Source organism: Neofelis nebulosa, chromosome 12 (genome assembly GCF_028018385.1).
Source record: "Neofelis nebulosa isolate mNeoNeb1 chromosome 12, mNeoNeb1.pri, whole genome shotgun sequence".
Classification (NCBI taxonomy): domain Eukaryota; kingdom Metazoa; phylum Chordata; class Mammalia; order Carnivora; family Felidae; genus Neofelis; species Neofelis nebulosa.
In genome coordinates, this window is record NC_080793.1 from 49615614 (window position 1) to 49641466 (window position 25853).

A 25853-nucleotide genomic window follows, 5' to 3' on the forward strand; every position below is an offset into this window, starting at 1 on the left:
ACCAATCCTGAAAGTCTCCTAGGAATGTCAGATCGGCCGAACTTCTAAGAGTCGGAGTTCAGTAGGTCACGTTCCTGAACATGAACACAAAGGAAAGAAGAAAACCTGCAAATCTTAGGTAGGGGTTTTTCTCCCACCAAGCATCATACTGAAGTGAGGAACATCATCTATGACCATCCATTAGTCCTCCATTTAATGGTGGTATTGACGACTATTTAAGAAGACAATTCAACAAGTTACCACACCACTGTGTATTACCACATACGTGTGGGATCATAGAGCACTTACGTGCTTATACGTCATCCCTCCCTCCTTCTGACTCCTCATCCCATAAAAACCTTATCTATCTCCTTTTTTTTTTCCTATCTACTATTTAAGTTTTGTCCAAATTAAAACAGGTCAATTGAAATAAGAGGTAGTAATTCTAATTTTTTTTTTAATGTTTATTTTTGAGAGAGAGACAGACAGACAGAATGTGAGCAGGGGAGGGGCAGAGAGAGAGAGAGGGAGGGAGGGAGACAAAGAATCCCAAGCAGGCTCCGGGCTCCAAGCTGTCAGCACAGAGACTGACGCGGAGCTTGAACTCACAGACGGTGAGATCTCGACCTGAGCCAAAGTCAGAGGCTTCACCGACTGAGCCACCCAGGCACCCCAAGAGGTAGAAATTTTAAAGCAGGATCAGAAATGATGCACATAGGACCAACCACTAAAATTTAACTTTTACTTCACTGGGATTGTGGGAACCACTCTAGCCTTTTTGCATGAAGCTGAAGGCTTATCTTGCTAGCCGCTGGATTCAGCAATTCTATTTAGTATCTCTGACTTTTACACTAAAGATGAGATGAAGTAGAATATAGTAGAATAGGGATTATCCAGATTAATTACTGATTTAGACATCTGGATAATTAAATTTTCTACAGAATTGATTATGTCAGATCCAAGTGCAAATATTGCAGAGAATAATACGCAATATTGATTCCAAGAAGCTCTCTTGAGGAAGAAGGGAAGCCCAAAATAAGAACATTGAATCTTACTAGTGATTAACATTTGATTATAATATTATACTCTTCCCATTGAATACAATGAACCTAAAATCAATTATAATTGCCAAAATTTTGTTTTAATACTTTGAGCATAATGAAGCCAAGAGCTAAATTATCCCTTGTGAATCATCAAACTGGTAAGTGAATACAAATATATAAAGCTTTATGCTTAATTGAGTGAATGCATTTTGCAATTCAATATATATTATGGTGCAACTGCCATGCATGAAGTTTTCCCACTCTTTGCACTACTGCTCCTTGAGGTCAGATGATTCTTTGGTGGGGGGGGGGGGGGGGGGGGTGTCCAATGCACTGAAGGATATTTAAAAGCATTCCTGGACTCTACCCACTGGATGCTAATAGCATTCAATATAGTTGTGGCAATCAAAAATGTCTCCAGACATTACCAAATGTCCCCTGGGGAGCACAACTGTCCCTGGTTAAGAAGCACTGCAGTACATAAAATGACAAGCACTATCAGAGGCACAAAACCGATTAAACCATGGTACCATCCCAGAGCCACTGCAAAAGACTAGGATTCCACCTTCACCTTCCTTACGCTGAACCAAAATCAATCGATCATACTCAAAATTTCAGATTTCTTATGGAAATACACCGATCAAATTTTAACATTGGAGCACAAGAGTTAACACAATACAGTAGAAAGAAACTCAAAAATGTCTGCTGGAAAGCTAATGGAAAAGTATTCCTTTCCAAAATATAGAATTAGGTTCCAACATAAATGGTATTAAATAATATACACACTAATTTGAGTAGGATAGAAAATAGTTACTTTCCTATTTAAGATACTATAATTAGGGCATTGAAAATGTCACAAGGCTAAGTATAATTCACTCCACTCCTGATGCATTCCAGGATTATTAAATTCGTGGATTATTCACGATTTTTCTTTCTTTCTCTCAATTCACTGCTCGTTAGCCATGCCACTTCCTTCAAGTACATCCGGCTGAGAAAGGTCAAGGTAAATGGAAGGATCGGCAACTTAAACATGTCACCTCTGCTCTTCATTAGGAGCACTTTTGGTCAAAAAGAGAATGTGGTACAGAAAAACACCAAGCAAGACCTGGGTTATGCCTTAAAATTTCAATGATACCCAAACCTGCTACTCAAGTTATAAAGCATAAGTTGCCTATAACAATTGATTCAAAATGATAAATGGGTTGACCATACAACCAAACTGATCACTTGTGAAATGAATAGTGGCAGACAATGGTCTGAAGAACAAACACCCACGTGGGACATGGTCATCATTTTCATTTATACAGGCAGTGCGTCCGTATCATCATCACAATCCTATCTCGGAAAAGACTAGGAGTGGAGAGGGGAGGGGAGACAGGAAAGGGAAAAGCAATGAACTAAAAGGGTCGAGCTCCAAATTTACATTCTGGCTCTGCAACAAACCGTGGGATTTCAGGCATGAGAATTAACCTCTTTTGGGCAAAGTTTCTTCATTTGGAAAATGAGGACATCAGACTGAGTACCTTCCAGTGCTAGAGGTAGAGAACTCAAGCCACCCATTAAAGCCCTAACCTTCACACTGCTCCAGACTTGAGGTAGAACCAAACCCTGTCAAGGCAGAAAGCGGTACGGATGGCTCTCAACTGTTAATAATTCTAGGCCGAGCTTATAGGACTCTAAGGCCAACATCTCATAAAATCCAAGCCTCAAAAAAGAGGTCTCCCATTTTTAATCTCAAAGAGATAAATCATACCAGATTTTTTTATTTCAGAGAGAAGTGCTTGTGTCCGGAAGGAGTACAAATTTTTAAGTCAGAATTTTCTAACTCCTGAGACATCCAATAGATTCTCCCTTCCTCTTAAAAGAGAATAGCACTGTTTTTCTAAAGACTACAAATCAATACAAACCGGGCGACCTGGTCACCTTTCACCGGCCTGTAAGGGCCTCTTCTCTCTCCCTCACTGTGTGGTTTTTGTTTCTGCCCCAGATGAACCCATCTGTTGTACAGTCTTTGACACTTTCCCATCTCAGGATTTATAAATGTTTAACTGCCATTGTAAGTAAAGCATCTAACACAGTACCTAGCACACCAAATACCCCATAAACGGGGTACTGCTGTGATGATCACGCGGGTAGGTTTCTATCTTAAACCAGAGCAAAAGCTGCTTGAACGCTGGATAGGTCTTAGTCTTGTTAGGTTTCCCTTTCGGTGCCAAGGCACGGCTACAGTAAATGTAACACACACTCACACACACACACACACACACACACACACACACACACACACTTTCCCCAAAGCACCTTTTAAAAACTCTTTCACCGGATCCTGAAAAACCAACTTATCATAGTGCCTCTAGTACATGGTTTCAAAGTCCACATTGTTCAGAGAAAAAAAAGCCCAGAGGAAGCACGCAGAGTTGGTACCTAATACTTCGGCGCTCCCCACCCTTTAATAATATTGTCAACAGCACAGAGCAGTACGCGCATCTTAACAGAATGGAGTGGGGGAAGGAACGAATGATAAATTCATGGTTCCACTAGACTAGTGCGGCGGCAATGACAGAATAAGGTATGTAACTAGATTCACCTCCCCAAGTATAAATACATCAATCTTAATAGAAAAGAGGGAGTAAAAAAAATTAGTCTTGTGGTAGGCAAATCAAAAAAGCAAAAGTTATTTGTAACCTTTGGGTCACCTCAACCTTTCTGCTCCATCTCTGAATACACAAAAGCTATGATTTGATTTACATCATAAATTCAGCGATAGACACAGATTGCCTTTTCTGTGTGAGGAAACAATGCCTGCAGTCACCATGCATTTTCATGTATGCAGCTGTGACCCTGGCGCTTTCAGAAGCATAGCATAGCACTTACTACATCAAATATGCATTTTAAAAGCATTTCTCTACCTGCTCTGAATTTTGATTTGAAAGTGCTGGGTAGAAGCCAAAAAGGGATTTACCAAAAAAAACCAAAAACCAAAAAACAAAAACAAAAAAACACCACTCTGCAGATTTTAAGATAAAGAATTACATAGCAGAAATTTAAGATTCCACATGCATACTACTATAAAAAAAAGAAAAATTAAACAGTAATTGTGAATTATCCTATAGTCTTGTGTTTTAAGACAAACGTATTTTTCCTTTCCACATAGCTCCCAGAAGAAGATTTTTAGATCAAAAAGTATTTTAATTCTGACATAGTCACTAATGTCGACGAATTTGACTATTTTCTTTGGGTCCATAATGCAAACAGGGAGAGTATAAGATTTCTTTGAAATCTTTTTTTTTTTTTTGCAGGATCCCTTTTTTAAAAATTTTTTTTAATGTTCATTATTTTTGAGAGAGAGATAGAGAGAGACAAAGCCAGCAGGGGAGAGGCAGACAGAGAGGAGACAGAATCTGAAGCAGGCTCCAGGCTCTGAGATGTCAGCACAGAGCCTGAAGCAGGGCTCGAACTCACAAGCTATGAGATCGTGACCTGAGCTGAAGTCGGACGCTCAACCAACTGAGCCACCCAGGTGCCCCCAGGATCCCTATTTTGAGAGGCAGGGTATTAATGCAAAGGTGTCTACAAACATCGGAAGTTTAGAACTATTTTTAAGTACAAGGTAATGGCTGTGGGGCAACCAATACTCAGGGTTCCAAAACTTCTATTATTAAGTTACATGCCATGATTGCAAAAAAATATGTACAAATAAAAATAAAATTACATTAAACACTAGAGACAAGATAAATAGGCTAATAAGACAAATATTACATTTTATGCCCTTAAAGACATTTATCATCAAATTACTATAGCAATGTTTAAATTAAACATCCACGTTTAGAAGAATTTAAAAGCATATTCTAGTGGCAATTGCTAACTGGAAGACTGTACAATACGTATAGCTTATTCTTTAGGTCTGATTCTAAATCCCAAGTGTAAACCCCAGGTGATTAGAACCAATAAACTGTGAACAAAGACTTCCCTGGGTGGGAAAAAGGAGAGAAAAGAGGAAATGAAAACAGAAGCAAAACACGCAGTTCAACAGAAAGAATCAAACTGCAAAGAGCCAGATGGCCCTCGGAAAGTTATTGGCTCTGCTTTCCCGGTTACTGCCCTTGCTTAGTTCTTATCACTAACTCTGCTGGGCTTTCTCAGAGTCAGATCTGACACTGATAATTCCTTCTTACCCATATTCTTTTTCATAATTTTTCTATAAAAATGTCCATGTATCCATTAAAGCAAGAATTCACAATCCCTTTGAAATGATACACAAAATTTTGAGAACTCGTGTGTGTGTGTGTACATTTTCTATGGAGGGACCAAAACTTTTCTGGGGTTCTCAAAGAAGGTCCTGATCAACCCCTCACCTCCAAAACCTGGTAAATACCAGTGAATTACAGTATATCTAAAGTAATTGTTGCAATTCAGGCTTGTTAAATTCCCGCTTTCAAAAAAAAAAAAAAAAAAAACTACAAAGTAAAATACTACTTACTCCCTCCCCCAAAGAAAGGTTATATATGATGTGCCCAAAAATGGTAACTCCCCAAGTACTGAAGTTTCTGTAACTTCAGCAAAATTAAGGTATCTTAATGTGTTCTAATGGTTCCAATCCCTTACGGCAGCTTGACTATGTAGTACAGACGATTTAATAATGGTGTCATGCTTATTTTATGCTAAATAAAACCAAACGTCTACATCTCAGGGGATCCCTTTAGATAATATATTCAATTATTGAAATAATCAGCTTCCCCAAAAGCAAAATGCTCACTTTGACCAAAAAAAAAAAAAAAAAAAAAAAAAAAAAAAAAAAAAAAACCTAAGGATTTAGATGGTCAAGTTTTTAAAGTATTACAGGATTCTAAACAACCTCATTAATAAAATGTAAATGTAACAAGAAAATTTACAAAAAATGAAAACAATAGCTACTCTTTTTAATTTTTTCCTTTAGTGTCTCAAGTTTTAATTCTAATTAGTTAATGCACAGTGCAATGTTAGTTTCAGGAGTAGAATTTAGTGATTCATCATTACATATAACAATAACTACTTCTTTTTCAAACGTTTATTTTGAGTAAGCCAAGTACGCATGCACGTATGCACATGGGGAAGGACAAAGGGAGAGAGAGAATCCCAAGCAGACTCCCCACTGTCAGCACAGAGCCCAACACGGGGTTCAAGGGGTTCAATCTCACAAACTGTGAGATCATGAGCTGAGCCAAAATCAAGAGTTGGACACGTAACCAGTTGAGCCACCCAAGCGCCCCTCTTTTTTTATTTTATTTCATTTCATTTCATGGAGAGAGAGAGAGAGAGAGAGAGAGCACTAGCCAAGGAGAGGGACGGAGAGGGAGAGAGAGACCATCTCAAGCAGGTTATGTGCTCAACACAGAATCTGACATGGGACTCGATCCCATGACCCTGGGATCATGATCTGAACCAAAAACAATTGGATGCTCAGCCAACCGAGCCACCCCGGCTCCCCTAACCTCTCCCTGATTTTAGAAAAATTCACAGGTGTCATGTAAAATATAGTGCCAATATAATCATAATAACTTGAGTATTACAGAGAAAGTAAGTTCAAATCCGAATCTCACTTATTACCTCAATACACCTGGCTGACAATGTCCATTTTAAAGATGAAGACATGGAAGGAAAGAAAGGTGTATCTTTTTCTAATGTGACCTTGAAATACCATGATGTTGTTTGGTTATTTTAGCTATTTGCCAGGGATTCACAAACCTACTTCCACATCAGGAAATTTTGTTAAATATGTCGATTCTAGGCACCCACACTGGCTGACATCCAAGCTTTCTAAATCGGTATCTATAGACACAGGGTTTCAGAATCTATAGATTAAGTGCATTTCCAGGAATCCCTACTATTTCCATCTCTCCATTGCCACTAGCAAATCTGAAAGGAGTGGTAGGCTAGGGAAATCACCACTTTGAAATCATCACGATGAAAATTAGTTGGGAGACTGTGGGCTTAATGAGGAGCAGGATAGCTGCTTGATTCCAAGAGTCCTCCCCAGAGATTGCTTATTAGTTACAAGAGGAAAATGATTAACAGAAACAAGACATCACCTTGACTGGGTAACCAAAATTAAAATCACCACTCGGGGCACCTGGGTGGCTCAGTCGGTTAAGCGGCCGACTTCGGCTCAGGTCGTGATCTCACGGTCTGTGAGTTCGAGCCCCGCGTCGGGCTCTGTGCTGACAGCTCGGAGCCTGGAGCCTGTTTCCGATTCTATGTCTCCCTCTCTCTGACCCTCCCCCGTTCATGCTCTGTCTCTCTCTGTCTCAAAAATAAATAAAGGTTAAAAAAAAAAAATTTTAAATCACCACTGAGGGGTGCCTCGCTGGCTTAGTTAGTAGAGCATGTGACTCTTGATCTTATGGTCATGACTTCGAGCCCGGGCTGGGGGTAAAGTTTACTTAAAAAAAAAAAAAAAAAATTATCCAGTGATGGAGAAGATGGACATCAGTGCTTCCAGGTGTGATATCCTGGTAAGGACACGGCATCACTTTTATGGCATTCCAAAATTTCAACGTCATAAAAGACAAAGAGAGGAAGAGAAATGGTTCCAGACTTCAAAAGACTAAAAAGAGAGGACAACTAAGGGGACCATGTGATCCTCAACTAAATCCTACACACTAAAAATAAAAAGGAAAAAGGTAGAAAAGAGCGTTATTAAGAGAGACGACAAAACTGGAATATGGACTATAAATTTCTCGATGTTAAATTTTCTCAAGTTGAGAACGGTTCTCTGGCTATATAGAAGAATATCCTTGTTCTTAGAAAATACACAGTATTGAATACAAACAATCTACTCACAAATGTTTTTAAAAATTGTATCAACAGGGGCACCTGGGTGGCTCAGTCAGTTAAGCATCCAACTTTGGCTCAGGTCATGATGTCACGGCTCATTAGGTTCAAACCCCACACTGGGCTCTCTGCTGTCAGCACAGAGCCTGCTTCAGATCCTCTGTCCTCTTCTCTCTCTCTCTCTCTCTGCCTACCCCCACCCCCCCCCCCACCTCATTCTTTCTCGGTCTTTCTCTCTCATATAGAACGATAAAGCAAATGTGGCAAAGCATAAAAACACTCACGGGGTAAATGGTGTAAGGGAGTCCTTTGTACCATTCGTGCAACCCTTCTGGAACTTTAAAATTATTTCAAATTATGAGTTAAAAAGAAAGACCTCCGATAACTCCCCACTACGCTTTAAAACCCAAAGTCTATGCCAGGGTCCTGTGTTCTTGGCCACGCCCCCTGTCCCGGGCCTCTATCTCGGCCTCCCCTTCTCTCCAACACTAAGCTCCAGCCCTGCACCTCCCCGTGAGCAGCTCCAGGGCACCAGCCCTTTTCCATAGCAGCATGCAGGCACGTGCTTTCCACCCAGATCTGGAACATCCTTCCTGTGTCCTTCCCACGGTGGACTCCGCTGCGTTCTTCAAAACGGATAGAAGACGCAGAAGGAGTTCAATGCTAAGAAAGAGCTAGTCAGCCAAACTAAACCTGGAGCTACATTTTTGAGGTCCACAACCACCAACCGATCTTGGCGCTTTCCGCGTGGGAATTTCCCTTGGGACTCTCTCGCGCTTTCTATTTGACTGCCTTAAGGGACAAATGTGTTTGCCTTAAGAGATAAGTGAAAAAGATCAATATGAATTCGAAAGTACTTCAGCCTTTAGGACACACGTCTTCACTTTCTTAAAATTAACTCTCCATCTAAATAAACGACAGAACACCGTCCAAACAGATGAACAAATACACATCTAGAGTGCATAACTAATCCACTCAGGGTACAACCATCCATGACTATTGGCCTAATCACCCATTTCAGAGCACACAATCTGCCAAACCATTTAATATTCCCTGATTTCAGAAAGTACAGCTTGATGTTGATCAGACTGAACCTTTCCACAAATAAGATTCTTAACATTTGCTATTTGTGCATGTCGGCCACTGTCTGGCACATCAGAATGGTGCCGGAATTCTGGAACAAGCAGTCACTGCTCATGAATTCACAGCTATTTCCTCACTTCGGCTAAAGGAAGAGAGATCTTGAAAAGATTGCCATAATATGAATATGCAGAGGAAAAACTAAACGCAGAAGCACATGGTAAAATTGCAAGAGGGAAAAACATGGCTTATTACAAAGCCACCGAGAAAATGAGCCTCAATAATTTAGGAACCATAAAGATTTAGTTTAGTTGTTCTTCCTTCCGACTGACATGCCCACTACGTCTCAGTTCTCTGCCACACTTCCTCTACGGTCAATATTGGAGAATGTTTAAATAACTTACATCGAGGTATGTTACAGAAATGTGGAGTTCAAACTAACCAAAAGGAAATCCAGACTGAACAAAAGGGGGAAAAGAAAAATAAGCCTCAACTAAAGGACACATTAGCAGTTAAAAAAAAAAAAAAAAAAAAGGTAATTAAAAAATTGTTCACAGGGGCACCTGAGTGGCTCAGTCAGTTAAGCATCTGACTCTTGATTTCAGCTCAGGTCACGATCTCACAATTTGTGAGTTGGAACCCCAAATGGGCTCTTTGCTTTCAGTAGCACCTGCCTGGGATTCTTGCGCGCGCGCGCTCTCTCTCTCTCTTTCTCTCTCTCTCTCTTTTTCTGCCCCTCCCCTACTCTCTCCCTCTTTCTCAAAATAAATAAACTTAAAAAAAATAAAAAATAAAAAAACTGGGGCGCCTGGGTGGCTCAGTAGGTTAAAGTAGGCGTCCAACTTTGGCTCAGGTCATGATCTCACAGTCCATAAGTTCGAGCCCCGCCTCGGGCTCTGTGCTGACAGCTCAGAGCCTGGAGTCTGCTTTGGATTCTGTGTCTCCCTCTCTCTGCTCCTCCCCTGCTTGCGCTCTGTCTCTCTCTCTCTCTCAAAAATAAATAAACGTTAAAAAAAATTAACTATTAAAAAAATAAAAAAAACTTGTTCACAAGGAAAGAAGAGCTTCTCAAGTTTCTGAAAACTGGTAAGTGCCTAAAACAGAGGCTGCAAACCTGTTTGCACTTGGACTCCATCCTGTGAGCAGATGTGTTTTGTCTGCCTACCCTGTTTTTTTAAAAATTTGAATTGTTTTCCGGCATTCAGTGGTCAGGAATTTCAGAGAAAATATTCTTAACATTGAAACATCTGAAGGTCTAGCAGCAATGAACCCCTACTGCCTCATGTCAACAACTGGCCAGCAGTTCTCCACCCTACCAGCATGTTGGAAACCATCTAGGAAGCTCTAAAATCACGCCAGTGCCTGAGGCTAACGCTCCAGTCATTCTAGCAAAAAAAAGCCCAGGCACCTGTATATTTAAAAGCCCCTCAGAGGCTCTACTGGGCAACCAGAGTGGAGGCTCATGGACCCGGAGTTTCACACGTAGCCTCTGCGAAACATAAATGCGCTGTGTTGTGCTTCCAGCTACCCCCATCCTAAAAATCATTCACTGAAACCACATTTAAACATCCCCATTTAATCTTGTTGAAGGCACAGGACTAAAGAAGGGTCCGGCTCAGCGATACGAACTTTACTAGCCACATACACTCTAGTCTAATGGATCTCAAAGCATGGTCAGTAGACCGGCGGTCTATCCAAATCTTAAAATGCACGTTTCCAGCCATGTTCCAAACAAACAGATCAAAAACGCTGAGGATGAAGGCACCTGGGTGGCTCAGCCGGTTAAGCGTCCGACTTCGGCTCGGGTCATGATCTCGCAGTTTGTGAGTTCGAGCCCCACACTGGGCTCTGTGCTGACAGCTCAGGGCCTGGAGCCTGCTTCGGATTCTGTGTGTGTGTCTCTCGCTCTGCCCCTCCCCTGCTCGTGCTCGGTCTCTCTCTGCCTCTCAAAAATAAATGGTAAAAAAACAAAACAAAAAACAAAACCCTCTGAGGATGAGCTCCTTATACACTACAAACACCGCAAAGTATTGCTTTGCAAGAGGGTGCGGAGGGTTCTCTTCCCCTCCTGCTCCAAACAAGCATCATCTGACCATGAAGAACACTAACTTGCTAGGGCCACAGAATTATTTCTTTGAGTAGAGCGGTGGAGTTTAAATCTTACATCCCCTCTCGCATGTGTACTTCACTTGCTTTCGCTGGTCTGCTTTTCCTTTAGAAATGATCTCTGGTTCTGCTCTCGACCTCTCTATTGTCCTTGGTGGACATGGCAAGATGAACTTGGTGCCTTGGTGCTTAGGAGGAAACGGACCTTTTGCCTCCCAAGCAGGGAACAGAGGCAAGGAGACAGGACTAAGCCACTCAATATCCCCTCTGGTGTGCCCCCAAGGGGCTCCTTGCAGCTCATATGTGGTACCTTTAAGCTCCCAGGGGCTCAAGCAATAGTTCTCAATTTTGACCCACAGGTGACCTACATCCAGATCACTGAGCAGCTGGGTAAACACATCGATTCCCAAGTCTCCTGCAGAACCTACTGAATACTCATCTCCAGCAAGAGCTTGAGAAGTGGTCCTGTTAACAAGCTCCCCGGGCGCTTCTTAGGCACAGAAAGTTTGAGAACCGCTGAGCTCCAGGTTCAACAAAAGGGAATTCCCTCTCTAGAGCGCCTTTGAGAAATTCATAGGAACCAAGGGAAGCCACTGGCTCATGCTGCGGGGGCTCCCGCCCCGCTGTCTTCACTTCCATACTGGCACAACTTGTGCAATTCAGCACCGACCCATTTAAAATAACCGCAGACTCTGTTTTGCTAGAATTCAAACTAATCTGCTATTAGGACAAGGAGAAGTGAGAAATGCGTAAACTACAAGGCTGTGTGCTAGCAGAGTCCTTAATACCATCAAAACGCAGATCAGTTTCATTCCCAGAAAGCTTACAATTATTTGTCATACAACTTCCATTTTAAATTAATCTTCCAGCATAACCAGGGAACGCCTCTCTCAGTGGAGCTCTGGGCTCCGGGTATCCCTTCTATGCTTTCGTACACAGCTCATCAGCCGCCTCTCCAAAGCAGAATGATATTGCTAACCACCGTGTGGCAAAGAAGGCTCTAAAACAGCATGACAATTTTATGCTTGACTCAGGTAAAATCATAGCTCTCTTGAGGGGAATCTGCTCTTCAGACTCACCTCTCCTCTGTTCCTGCCATCCTCAATCCCCCCTGGAGGAACTTAAGGCTCTTACACACTCGATTACACTCTACTGATTTATAGTGCCAAACAGCCATTCACATAAGGGCTCTCCATAAACATTACTGGATTATGCCAACTCAGGTGATTGATTCTGGACCTCTTAATGTGCCGCCCCTCTAAAGCCACAACTTATGTATCCAGTACGATCTGAGCTCCTCACACGAGGCTCCCCATCCTCACCTTCCACCGACTGTCTTTTGAAAACAAGACCGTAAGTTAGAAGAACCAACTAGAGGGGATAATAAATTATAAAGCGGGGCAACAGGTGAAACATTACAGATGACTGAAGGTCTGGCAATCACACACAGCGAGGGCAATCAGTACGAAAGGGAGAATAACTCTTTGGATGATAGAAAATTTGCTTTTACCGTCCTCTGAACCAGAGCTTCCTAAACTTTAAGGTGCCTACGGATTACCTGGAAAATCTACCTGGAGCGAGGGTGCTGATCCAGGTAGGCTGAAACAGAGTAAGAGATCTCAGCCTCCTAACAAGCTCCCAGGTACCACTAACACCGTTTCCGATCAAGCACTGCTTATATAGTACGGCGGCGGAAAGCAGCATCGGCTGAATCACCTGGGAACTTGTTACACAACAATCCTGAGCCCATCCCAGACCTAAAGAAAAAGAATCCTGCGGCACCTGAGTGGCTCAGGCGATTGGGCGTCTGACTTCGGCTCAGGTCATGATCTCTCAGTTCATGAATTCAAGCCCCATGTTGGGCTCTGTGCTGACAGCTCAGAGCCTGGAGCCTGCTTCAGGTTCTGTCTCTCTCTCTCTCTCTCTCTCTCTCTCAACAATAAATACATATTTTTAAAAATTACAAAAAAAAAGAAAAAGAACCCTTTAATCAACAAGGTTCTGGGCACTTAGAATGCACATTAGAGGAGGGCATGAGCACTGGGTGTTACCTGTAAGTGATGAATCACTAAATTCTACTCCTAAAATCAGTATTACACTCTATGTTAACTAACTGGGATTTAAATAAAATTTTAAGTTTTTACAAACATAAAAGAAAATGCACATCACAGCAAGCTGACATACCGTCTTATACTCACTGTGAATCAGAATCATGTGGGATCTTTTTAAAAAAATCCAAATGCCTAGGCCTTACAGCAGAGATTCTGATTCAGCTGATCCGGGGCATTTGATTAGTCCTAGGTTTGTTTGTTTTTAAGCACACCCAGGTCGTTCTAATAAGCAGTCAGTGCTGAAAACCACTGAATTAAAAATACAACACTGGGAGGGTGTCTGGGTGCCTCGGTCAGTTGAGTATCCGAGATGAATACTCAACTCGGGAAGAATTTCACGGGATGAAGCCCCAAATTGGGCTTTGGGCTGACAGCCAGAGCCTGCTTGGGATTCTCTCTCTCTCTCCCGCTCTCTGCCCCTCCCCCCCACTCTCTTGCTTGCTCTCTCAAAATAAATAAACATTAAAAAAGATATATCCCCCTGGGAGGAGGGAAATATGGAGTGACTACTAATGGGTGAGGAATGTGGGAGGATATGAAAACGTCATAAAAGTAATTATGGCAAGGTTGCATAATTCTATGAATATACTAAAAACTGTTGAATTGTATACTTTAAATGGGTCAATCCTGTGGTATGTGAATTATATCTCAATAAAGCTATTACATAAAAATTTAAAACTTGAATGACTTTCCTATTTTAAAATAAATAGTTCCCAATGAACAACAATGAAATGGAATTATTTTCTATCCTAGAACAGTGGCCCAAGAGTTTGAACTTCTTTAAACATACACACACACACACACACACACACACACACAGATGTTTATATGACTCATCTAGAAATATTTAAAATCTGCTGATCTTTGTCTTAGGTTCAGTTCTGGTTAATGTAATGGATGAAAGAGAAACCAGAAATGAAAACATTGTTATCTCACAGAGCACCACTATGTTTAAAAAAAAAAAAAGAAAGAAAAAAAAATCATATTTATCAATTTGAAAAAGTTTACACACCCCAAGTTTCCAGAGTATTTTCAAAAAACAATTTTCCTTTTGCTTCCCCAATTTAAAAATAATTTATGAATTAACTCATAAGTTAGCAATGAATTCACTAATTCATTGTACTATATTCTTCCAAATTTTCTGTATGTTTGAAGATATTCAAAAAACATGTCAAGAAGAAAATACATAAAATGAAAATCTGACCTTGTTAGAAAACTGGCTTGAGAAACTCAATAACGTACTCACAAAAATCAAAAAGATCATAAGTAGCACTAAAATTTCAGAAAAGATCATTGTAATACAGGAGACATTTTTGGCTTATTATCAAAAGCAAAGTACCAGAAGTATATGTAACAGGTTTCAGTTGGTATTTTGGAGACTCTCGTAGCTTCTGATAGCTGTGATGTCAAATGCTCAAAACTACAGGTGCTATATGCTCAAGCCAATGACGGTTCATTAGCACCTGACTTATTTTCCCTGTTGGATCACCATGTAAGCCATTCGCCCCCCCAAAACCACTGCCCTTGTTTATGGTCCCACGTTCTCATTCTTCTGAAACAGGCATATTCCAGACACATAACTGAACAGAGTTCCTGGGGCCCTCTATTCACTAAGAGATGCTCTCTTAAGAAACGGCTTTCTGGGGGGTGCCTTGGTGGCTCAGGAGGTTGAGCGTCCAGCTTTGGCTCAGGTCAAGATCTCATGGCTGGTGGGTTCCAGCCCCGTATTGGGCTCTGTGCTGACACCTCAGAGCTGATAGCTCATCCCATGAACATTTTCTTTCTGTGCTGACAGCTCAGAGCCTGCTTCAGATTCTGTGTCTCTGTCTCTCTCTGCCCCTCCCCCTGCTCTCTCTCTCTCTCTCTCTCAAAAATAAATAAACATTAAATTTTTTTTTTTAGGAAATGGCTTTCTGGGACCTTCAATGCAATGGTTAGGGTCACCTTCACAAGTAAGTATGATGCCGTCCCTTGTCCAAACTCCTCAATAAAATCCAATGTATTTCACTGTAATTGTTACTACCTTCTATGTTGCTATGTTCTTTTTAACACAGTTCTACCATGTTACATTATATACAGGACAAAGAAAAGGCAAATCAGTGCCCCTAACTACCAACCTTGCCCTGGGTATTAACCTTTAAATGGCCTATTCCTTTTTAGAGTGAGGAAGTTTACCCTCCTACCTAACCCAAACTCCTCCTGCTTTATGTACATTCACTCAATCAACTCTACAGTTTTCACAGTATTGGGAAGATGGTTACAATTTTCCAGAGCAGAAGGAATTTTGGGTAACAGAGTCCAATTCCAAGGAAGCAACCCTGAAACCCACAATGGTGACGTCGGCATGTTTTCAACTCTGCCTCAATCTTACGCATCTTTAAAATACTAACTTCCTGAGAGGTCAAGACCCACAATCACTGCCTAAATAACTAGTTCTTAACAGATTAGCATATCTGTTCATAATTTAGTTAACAAGTCGCACACATTTTGAAGAAAGAAAAAAAGGCATACCTTATAGTATATAAATTCCGAATATTCTTCTCCCCACCTTGTCCTTCCTTTAGAGCTTGCATTTGTAATAACTTCATAATGGCTTTTAGCAAGCCATGTGTATTCCTGTAAAGAAACATAACAACGCGTTAAATGCCAGAGATAAAAAGTGAATATTCTAATCAGGCTCTTAACCCTACCATTTTTAAATAATTGAACACTTGCCACCCACACTAAACAGAAACCACCCACACGCACCCACCTCTTTCTACAGCACAGCCAAGAGGCCTAAAAGTCAACAGCTCTCAGGCAACATACTTAAAAGAGAACTGGAGCCAAAGAATCAAACCACCAGCCTCTCAATCACCTCCCTACACACACTTATGGGGGGTACCAATCAGGAAAAAATAAACATCAGCCCACATAATTGCAGGCAGTGACCACATCAGTTACCCATGCTGAATAATTAAGTCCTTCATTTATAAATATTAGTAGACCATGAATAATAACCAGACATATGAAATGGATTAGCCACTCAAAAAAATGGGCCAGGGGACCATTCGGGGCAAATAACCCCCAATAAAATAAAATTAATGGGAGTGGGGAATAAAATCTTAAAATTTTCCTTTATTCTCTCTAAGAGGTAGGAGGATAATATATCAAAAAAAAAAAAAAGAGAGAGAGAGAGAGACAGAAAAAGAGAAAAATAAAATAGCCTGCCCTTTTTATTTTTTTTCTTTTTATTAATTTTTTTTAATTGTGAAATGTGATCTTTTCCAGCTTTATTGAGGTAAAATTGACAAATACAATTATAGTATATTTCAAGTATACAATGTGATATGTGCATACATTAACTTGATTATGGCAATCATTTTATAATTAACGCATCCATCAACTCACATACTTTTTTTCTGATGAAAATACTAAAGACCTACTCTCAGCAATTTCAAGTATACAATACGTTATTGTTTACTGTAGTCAACATGCTATACATTAGATTATCAGAACTTACTCATCTTATAACTGGAGTTTGTATCCTCTGACTAACCTCTCCCCGTTTCTCCCACCCAGATGCTGGCAACCACCAGTCTACTGTTTCTGTAAGTTTGGCTTTTTTTTTTTTTTTTTTTTTTTTAGTAGGTTCCACACCCAGTGCAGAGGCCAACAGGTAGGAGCTTGAACTCACGATCGAGACTGAGCTGAGATCAAGAGTCAGACACCTAACCGACTGAGCCACCCAGGCGCCCCCCCTTTTTTTTTTCCTTTTAAGATTCCACATACTAAGTGTCACCTAGTTCAGTATTTGTCTTTCTCTGGGTTAATACGTAGCATAATACCCTCCAGGTTCATCCATGTTGTTACAAATTAGCCTGCCCTTTTAAAATAAGGTTTTCTTGGGGAATAAAAAAGAAATCTTAGAAATAAAAAAATAATTGCTTGTTAAATGGGAGGGGAGCAGTATTTTTTAAATCATGGTTGTTAATATTTATGGAGCATCCACTGTAAGCTAAGTATACTCCTAAGTGCTTAACATGTATTATGTAATTTACTATCCAGAATATGGTAGGTTACAAGTCACTGTTAACTTTATCTTTAGGCTAGGGCAAGACTTGGACTTAATTCATTGGTATCATTTGGGGCAATTATGTGAGGTGTTATTTAGTGTACTCTTTTATGACATTTAAAGTTTTCCAGCTGACAAGAGGTTTGTCCACACTGTCTAATACATCAGCCAAGAGCCACATGTGGCTCCTGACCACTTGTAATGTGGCTCATCCAAACTAAGACGTGCTATGTGTATAAAAGACACACTGCGTTTTAAAGATTCAGGACACAAAAAGAATATAAAATATCATGTGTAATTTTTTATATTGACTGTACATTGAAATAATATTTTCGATATATGGGGCACATACTATGTCATTAAAATTAACATCACCTGTTTCCTTTTACTTTTTAATGCAGCTATGAGAAAATTTTGAATTGCATATGTGGCTCACAATTGTGGCTCACATTTCCTTATTTAATAATTTGCTTTCGATGTGATTGGAGTTCTAGAGAAGACAGATAACAGCCCTATGATTTTTTTTATTGATAATATAGTTAACATACAGTATTATATTAGTTTCAGGTCTACAATATAATGATTCAACAATCCTATATACTTCTCAGTGCTCATCAAGATAAATGTACTCTTAGTCCCTTAAAGAATTTCACCCATCCCCCCCCACCTTCCCTCTAGGAACCATCAGTATGTTCTCGTATTTAAGAGTCTATGTTTTTTTTTTGTTCAGCTTTTTTTCTTTCTTTGTTCATTTGTTTCTTAAATCCCACATATGAGTGAAATCATGTGGTATTTGTCTTTCTCTAACTTATTTCACTTAGCATTATATACCCTCTAGGTCCATCCATGTTGCTGTAAATGACAAGATTTCCATCTTTTTTACAGATGAGAAATATTCAGGGTGTGTGTTTTATTATATCTTCTTTATCCATTCATCTATGGATGGATACGTGGGTTGTTTCCATATCTTGGCTTTGGTAAATAATGCTGCAATAAACACAGGGTGCAGATATCTTTGCTAATTAGTGCCTTCATTTTCTTTCAGTAAATACCCAGTGGTGAAATTACTGGGTCATATGGTAATTGTTTTTAATTTTTGAGGAAACTCCATACACACCTATGATTTTTAACCAATTTGGGTCACCCATTCCTAAAAGCAGTAGAATCCCAGAGAAAAGCACATACATCATATATATGCATTTAATTTACAGAAAACTAAGGCTAATAAATGAACTCCAGGTTTTTTTAATTTTTTTTTAAAGTTTATTTTCTTGAGAGAGAGAGAGAGAGAGACAGAGCGTGAGTGGGCGAGGGACTGAGAGAGAGGGAGACACAGAATCCCAAACAGACTCCAGGCTCCGAGCTGTCAGCACACAGCCCAACGAGGGACTAGAACTCACAAACCATGAGATCATGACCTGAGCCAAAGTCAGACGCTTAACCAACTGAGCCACCCAGGTGCCTCTGAACTCCGGTTTTCTAACCTTTAAGTTAAATCTTGTTTGGTCTTATTTGTGGATCCAGACTTTACTGTGTGGAAAATTAAGTCTATACCATATTTTAAGCAAAAGTGTAGCATGAATAGATCGTAAGTTTTGAAAAATAATGGCGTCAATCAAATAACAGATGCATTCAAACAGTAAATTCAATTGAGTAATTATTTAAATTATTCAAATATTTCAAGTGGCCTGAGATGGTTTCAGATTAATTTTTATTTAAATTCTGGCTTTAATTCTAATTAGCTAGGGAAGGTTGGGCAAGATTCGTAACACCTAGAAACCACAACATCCTCATCCATACAATGTAGAATCATAAGCCCATCTCTTGTGTTGTTATAAAGAATAAATGAGGGGAGCCTGGGTGGCTCAGTCGGTTGGGCAGCCGACTTCGGCTCAGGTCACGATCTCGCAGTCCGTGAGTTCAAGCACCGTGTCGGGCTCTGTGCTGACAGCTCAGAGCCTGGAGCCTGTTTCAGATTCTGTGTCTCCCTCTCTCTCTGACCCTCCCCCGTTCATGCTCTGTCTCTTTCTGTCTCAAAAATAAATAAACATTAAAAAAAATTTTTTTTAATAAAAAAAAAAAAAAAGAATAAATGAGAGTATGTCAGTAAAGCACCTGGTTGTTTTTTCAATAAATTGTGGTAATCTAGTACTTGTAACCGTACCATAAAGATTGTAATGTTTTTCCCCCTTTACAGAGGAGGCTATACAAACCCAAGGGTCAGAGTTCATAAATGCTCAAGCCTAGAATATGCCTAAAACTAACTACAAACCCAAACCTACCCTAAATCCTAGTATTTTCCATCTGTCCTCATAAAGACAGCCATTGTTTTCTGTGTCTGAGGTCTTGTTTTCAGCCATTGTTACTCTGAGATCTGCTCTTAAAAAACTATATTTTTGGGGCGCCTGGCTGGCTCAGTCAGAAGAGTGTGCAAATCTTGATCTCAGAGTTGTGAGTTTGAGCCCCACACTGGGTATAAAGATTACTTAAATAAATTTCTTAAAAAACTGAAAAATACAACTAAATTACAGGGTGCCTGGGTGGCTCAGTAGGTTAAGCGTCTGACTCTTCATTTCGGCTCAGGTCAGGATCTCATAGTTAGTGAGTTCGAGCCCCATACGGGGCTCCAGAGCCTGCCTGGAATTCTCTCCCCCTCTCTCTCTGCCCCTACCTTACTCACGCTCGCTCGCTCGCTCTCTCTCTCTCAAACTTAACTTAAAACAAATTTTTTTAAACAAAATTTCTATTGAATTCTATATGATTGCAGAAAGAGGTTACAATAATCGCTTGATTAGTGCTGAAAATCAAAATGGTGAAATAGTAGAAAACAATAACAACTAGAGAAGCAAAAATCAAAAACAGGATAGGAAAATTTTTCATTGAATTTATGTCTCCAAATTAAAAAGGCCACCAAGTGCTAGACAAGATTCCTGAAAAAATTAATTGCTGACATTTCTCAAATCCAAAGACAAAAGGAAAATCCTATAAACTCAGATTTTATAAAATAAAACATATAAAATAAAGACCACTAGACTGACATCATTTCTAATTTCGCATCAGCATTCTCATCTGCAACAGTGATTGAAGAAATATATATGGAATTCTAAGGAAAATGTTTATATAACTTAGTAAGTCTAAACACCCCCCCTCCAAAAAAAAAATAAGAATAATTCATTAAGACAAAAGAAATACTTTCAGACATAATATTCTGACATTTGTCTTAACGAAGTTCTCCAGTTAAAAGATAACCCAGGGGCACCTGGGTGCTTCAGTCAGTTAAGCGTCCAACCCTTGAATTTGGCTCAGGTCATGATCTCACAGTTGGTGGGATTGAGCCCTGCATTCATGCTGACAGCATGGATTCTCTCTCTCTGCCCCTCCCCAACTCGTGCTCTCTTCTTGCTCTCTGTCTCTCAAAACACATGAACGTGAAAAAAAAATTTTTAAGATAACGAATGATGATTGTGCAATTTTGTAAATATGCCCAAAATCACTGAGTTATATGCGCTTTCAAAGGACGATATTCTAATACGTGAATAATATCTCAATAAGGTTCTCATTTTAAATTAAAAAAAGAAAAGAAAAAGATAAAGGATTAAAAAAACTGAAGAAACAGAAAGAGATATATGACAAAGAACTGGTCAGGATGAATACCAAAAGAATGTATAGCCAAGTCTTTAACATTTTTCAAATGTGACAAAGAACAGAAAAAGACAATCTATAACTAAAATTCCAGGTGGTTTTAGCAAAGTGAGTGGGGAGGGTTTTCAGGTGAGAAAAAAAACATTAAGAGACAATATGAGATGAAATATTTACAAACCTATAAGACACACAAAGTCTTAACATCCAAAAAACAAGAAAAGCAATGAAAGCAGCCTAACCATATAACAGAAAGATGAGCGAAGAATAGAGATATGCAAGTCACAGAAAAGTAAGGTTCAAAATATCCAGGATTGATGAGTGAATGGGGGGAAAAAGCACTTTCAGGATGAGCATTCGTTTGTTCAAGGTTTTTTAAGGTTATTCTTTTAAGTAATCTCTACACCCAACATGGGCTCACACTCACTATGCTGAGGTCAAGACTCAAGACTCGCATGCTTTTCCGACTGAGCCAGCCAGATGCCCCCGCTGGTTCAGTCTTTATGGAGAACAAATCGGCAGCATCCATGAATTTTTAAATCCATAAAAAAAATTGTTTAAGTACATACCCGCTTTCCCATGAATGCCACTTCTAAGAACCCCTCATATAGAATTACCCTTATATATACTCAAAAGAAGATTTTACACTGCATTTGTTATCTTAAAAAATGGAAGAAGAGGGGTGCCTGGGTGGCTCAGTCGGTTGAGTGGGCGACTTCTGCTCAGGTCATGATCTCGTGGTCCGTGAGTTCGAGCCCCACGTCAGGCTCTGTGCTGACAGCTCAGAGCCTGGAGCCTGCTTCGGATTCTGTGTCTCCCTCTTTCTGATCCTCCCCTGTTCATGCTCTGTCTCTCCCTGTCTCAAAAATAAATAAAATGTTAAAAAAAATTTTTTTTTTTTAAATGGAAGAAGAGGGGCACCTGGGTGGCTCAGTCGATTAAGTGTCGGACTTCGGCTCAGGTCATGATCCCACAGTTTGTGGGTTCAAGCCCCGCATTGGGCTTTGGACAGGAAGCTAGGAGCCTGGAGTTTGCTTCAGTTTCTGTGTCTCCCCTTCTCTCTCTCTGCCCCTCCCTGCTCATTCTCTGTCTCTGTCTCTCTCTCTCAAAAAAAATCAACAAACGTTAAAAATAAATTTTAAAAAATGGAAGAAGAAAAACATGTTTGTCAAATAGAGAAATATTTCAAATATGATATGTTCACAATCTAGAATACTCTTTAGCCGTTAACAAAGCTGCAAACAGACCTATGGAAAGATGTCCAATACCTATTAAGTAGGGAAATGCAAGTTTTAGAACAATACGCGTATGAAAGGAGTATCCCATTTTATAAGGCTTATGGAGTGTATGTGCTTATAAAATATCTTTCATACAGGTCTAGAAACGGGGCTCCAATTTCAGAGCAATTAGCTGGTCCCTGATTGCATGTGCCTGGACTTGATTACACAGCATCACCCTGGCTTCTTCTATATTCCAGAGTGAACCAAGTTAAGATCTGGTAGAACCTGTGAGACACCTACCAGACACCTACCCTGAGCCCCGTCACTTCCCAGTTTTTACCAGAGCCCAAAAAGGAAGTGATTTTTTTTTTTTTTTAATGTTTGTCTGTTTATTTTGAGAGAGAGAGAAAGAGAGCGCGCGTGCATTCGGGGGAGGGAGGGGCAGAGAGGGAGAGAGAATCCCTAGCAGATCCCGCAACATCAGTGTGGAGCCCGACACAGGGCTCGATCTCACGAACCATGAGATCACAACCTGAACCGAAATCAAGAGTCGGATGCTTAACCCACTGAGCCACCCAGGTGCCCCAAGAAAGTGAATTTTTAAAAAAGAAGAAAAGAAGGGCACCTGGGTGGCTCAGTCTGTTAAGCATCTGACTTCGGCTCAGGTCATGATCTCACAGTTCGTGAGTTCAAGCCCCACGTCGGGCTCTGTGCTGACAGCCCAGAGCCTGGAGCCTGCTTCAGATTCTCTGTCTCCCTCCCTCTCTCTGCCCCTCCCCCACTCGCACTCGGTCTCTCTCTCTCTCTCTCTCTCAAATATAAGTAAACATTTAAAAAATCTCTTTAAAAGAAGAAAAGAGATGACAAAAAGGAAACGTTTACTGCTTACTACTTTCACTGCCTCCAAGTGCCATTGTTTGAGTTTTCAAAGAAGTACGCACTACCTTTATTTTTTTTATTCGTGAAAAAGGGGACGGGGAGATTTAGAATCTCAAGATGAAGATGGGCCACTGAACACAAACAGGAGATGAAATCTGATCTAGGTGGATAGTATGAGCGGAAATTCAAATAAACAATGAAATAACCATGGGGTCCTTTATTTAGGACTTCTCTTTCGCCAGTTTGGCACAGACACGAAAACATGTTAATATGAAAAAGCAGACTTCCGAGAGACGTTTGCAGGACCTGGAATTAGCCCGTAGGTAGACAAGCAGGCTGTCTGTGTTTGAGGTACACAGGTACGCAGAAGAGTTCCTTAACGAATCAAACTGAAGGCTTTAATAAGGGCAGAAAAGATCTGGTTACATATTCTGCCGAACATTCAGGGCATAACGTGTCACCTGATATTCCCGCTCCGGTACTGGAATGTGCCTCAAATTCAACATGTTTAAAACCTAATTCTTGCTCTTTCCACACACCTTGTCTTTTGATGTTCCCTATCTACCTGTTAGGCCAGCCAGAAATCAAGGAGTCACCTTTGACATACCCCTTCCGGGCACCCTCCATAGTTGGATGGAAGATGGCTAACCGTCTTGCTTGACTGCAGAAGTGACCTCTAAAAGTAATTTCTAGTTCTCTAACTACATGATTTTTACACATGCACGTTGAAATTATTGTATCAGATAACTTCCTTACGAAAATCTGTCATTAAGGGGCGCCTGGGTGGCTCAGTCAGGTAAGTGTCCAACTCTTGATTTGGGCTCAGGTCATGATCTCATGGTTCATGAAATGGAGCCCCACGTGGGATTCTGCACAGACAGCACGGAGCCTGCTTGGAATTCTCTCTCCCTCTCTCTCTGCAAACCCTCCCTTTCTCTCTCACACTCTGCCCTTCCCCAGAAGGGAGGCTGGTGGGTTTTGTTGGAGTTGTTTGTTTGTTTCTATTTTAATACATCTTAATCCATGTAACTGCAACATTAAAACCAACTTAAGACTCCTGATAGAATAAGTTAAAGTAAGGGGCGCCTGGGTGGCTTGGGCAGCTCAGTTGCTTAAGTGTCTGACTTCAACTCAGGTCATGATCTTGTGGTCCATGGGTTCGAGCCCCACATCAGGCTCTGTGCTGACAGCTCAGAGCCTGGAGCCTGCTTCAGATTCTGTGTCTCCCTCTTTCTCTGCCCCTCCTCTGCTCATGCTCTCTCTCTCTCAAAAATAAATAACCATAAAAAATTTTTTAACTTAAAAAAAGAAAAAGAATAAAGTAAAAGATAAGTACTCAGCATGGTAAACAGAGATGTACCTACTATATTGAAGACTGCCCACCATGCAGCTAAATTCACCACACTGCACATGAACTCCTATGAGAACCTTAGGAATATTAGATGGTTCCTGCGACTTAAGATCAGAGCGGCCACAGGAAGTCCCCTTTGGAAGATGCTATTTTCTTTCACTCCCTTCCCTCTTCATTCATTTGTTATACATGAAAATCATTAAGTGGCAGTGGGACTTCTGAAACTTACATTTCTCTCCCCCCATCTTCCTCCTCCCTCAGTGCTTCCAAAGAATGGGTCTAAAACAGACTCAAAAACTGATTTTAAAAAAAAGAGGGAAGAGAACCGAAATACTTCAGTTAAGTCTAAACCCATGAGCACATTATAATTCTTTATAAAATAAAACCTAATTGATCAACCACTGAAGGATGTTATTAAAAGCTGAGTATTTTGAAGTTTGGCAAATTTATTTGAGAAAGAACCCACTATATATCCTGCCTTTCCTATACAAGCTGTACTGCTGGTAACCAAATAATGGATATGGGGAAGATTCTCTTTACTGCAATATTTTAGGTAACTAGTGAAGAAAAAATGATAGAATTTCAACCATGTTGAAACTCCAAATGAATTAATGGATCTAACCACTCAGCATCAACAGCTAACATCTCCAAAAAAGAAAAGTCAGATATTGTTTCCCTCTTGACTAAAGAACATATTATCGTCTATGAGAAGTCTTCTCTCCCCTAACACCCCTCCCAATAACAACAGAAACTGAACATAAATCTTATCAAATTTCTAAAGCAAACTTTCATTTTGGAAATGCAGGGAAATAAGCGAAAGCACACCACTTTGCATGCATGCAGCAAAGTCCAAGAAAAAAAAAAGAGAGAGAGCGATAAAGAGGGCGCCAGAGATAGGTAGATGTAAGGGGGACAGCATGTAGCTCTAAAAAGATGCAAAAGCCATAACAAATTCTTATTTGGATGGTCATTCAAACAAATCATAAAAAAAAAAATATGAGGCAACTTGAAATCTGAACACTGTACATTTAAAAAATCATAGTATACACCGGGGCGTCTGGGTGGCTCAGTCGGTCAGGCGTCCGACTTCAGCTCAGGTCATGATCTCATGGTTCGTGTGGGTTCGAGCCCCACGTCGGGCTCTGTGCTGACAGCTCAGGGCCTGGAGCCTGTTTTGGATTCTGTCTGCCCCTCCCCTGCTCTCTCTCTCAAAAATAAAATCAAACATTAAAAAAAAAAAAAATTATACACACACACACACACACACACACACACACGTATATCCAGCTATAATGATGACACTACTGTTGTTTTTTAAAAGGAAATATACAGTTAAATAGCCACAGAAGAAATTATATAGTGTCCGGGATTTCCTTCCAAGCATGGCAGGGGGTTGGTTATGGAGGGAGCAGGATGTTTTAAGAGGCTGTTGGGATGAGTGACAGAACATGAGGGTTCATAATACTGTTCTACCTATTTTTGAAATCGTCTATTAAAAAAGTTTTTAGAGTCAGAGGAAAAGTTCTTCTTTCTAACACCAACTTTGTCCAAAATTTTCTTGGTAACTTTTTTGGGTCTCAC

The 25853-nt window shown here is 40.3% G+C and overlaps 1 protein-coding gene across 5 annotated transcripts in view; it reads right to left on the reverse strand.

The window, feature by feature from the left end:
- Positions 1–25853, reverse strand: part of FOCAD (focadhesin) — a 325702-nt gene that overhangs the window by 253244 nt on the left and 46605 nt on the right. For 4 of the 5 annotated variants that reach the window (XM_058695228.1, XM_058695227.1, XM_058695229.1 and 1 more), the window contains one exon: positions 15641–15745. In XM_058695228.1, coding sequence (XP_058551211.1) covers positions 15641–15745 — 105 coding nt within the window. Of the gene's footprint in view, positions 1–15640; positions 15746–20442; positions 20564–25853 lie in introns of those variants that run through there. The other variant, XM_058695230.1, reaches the window with a different exon arrangement.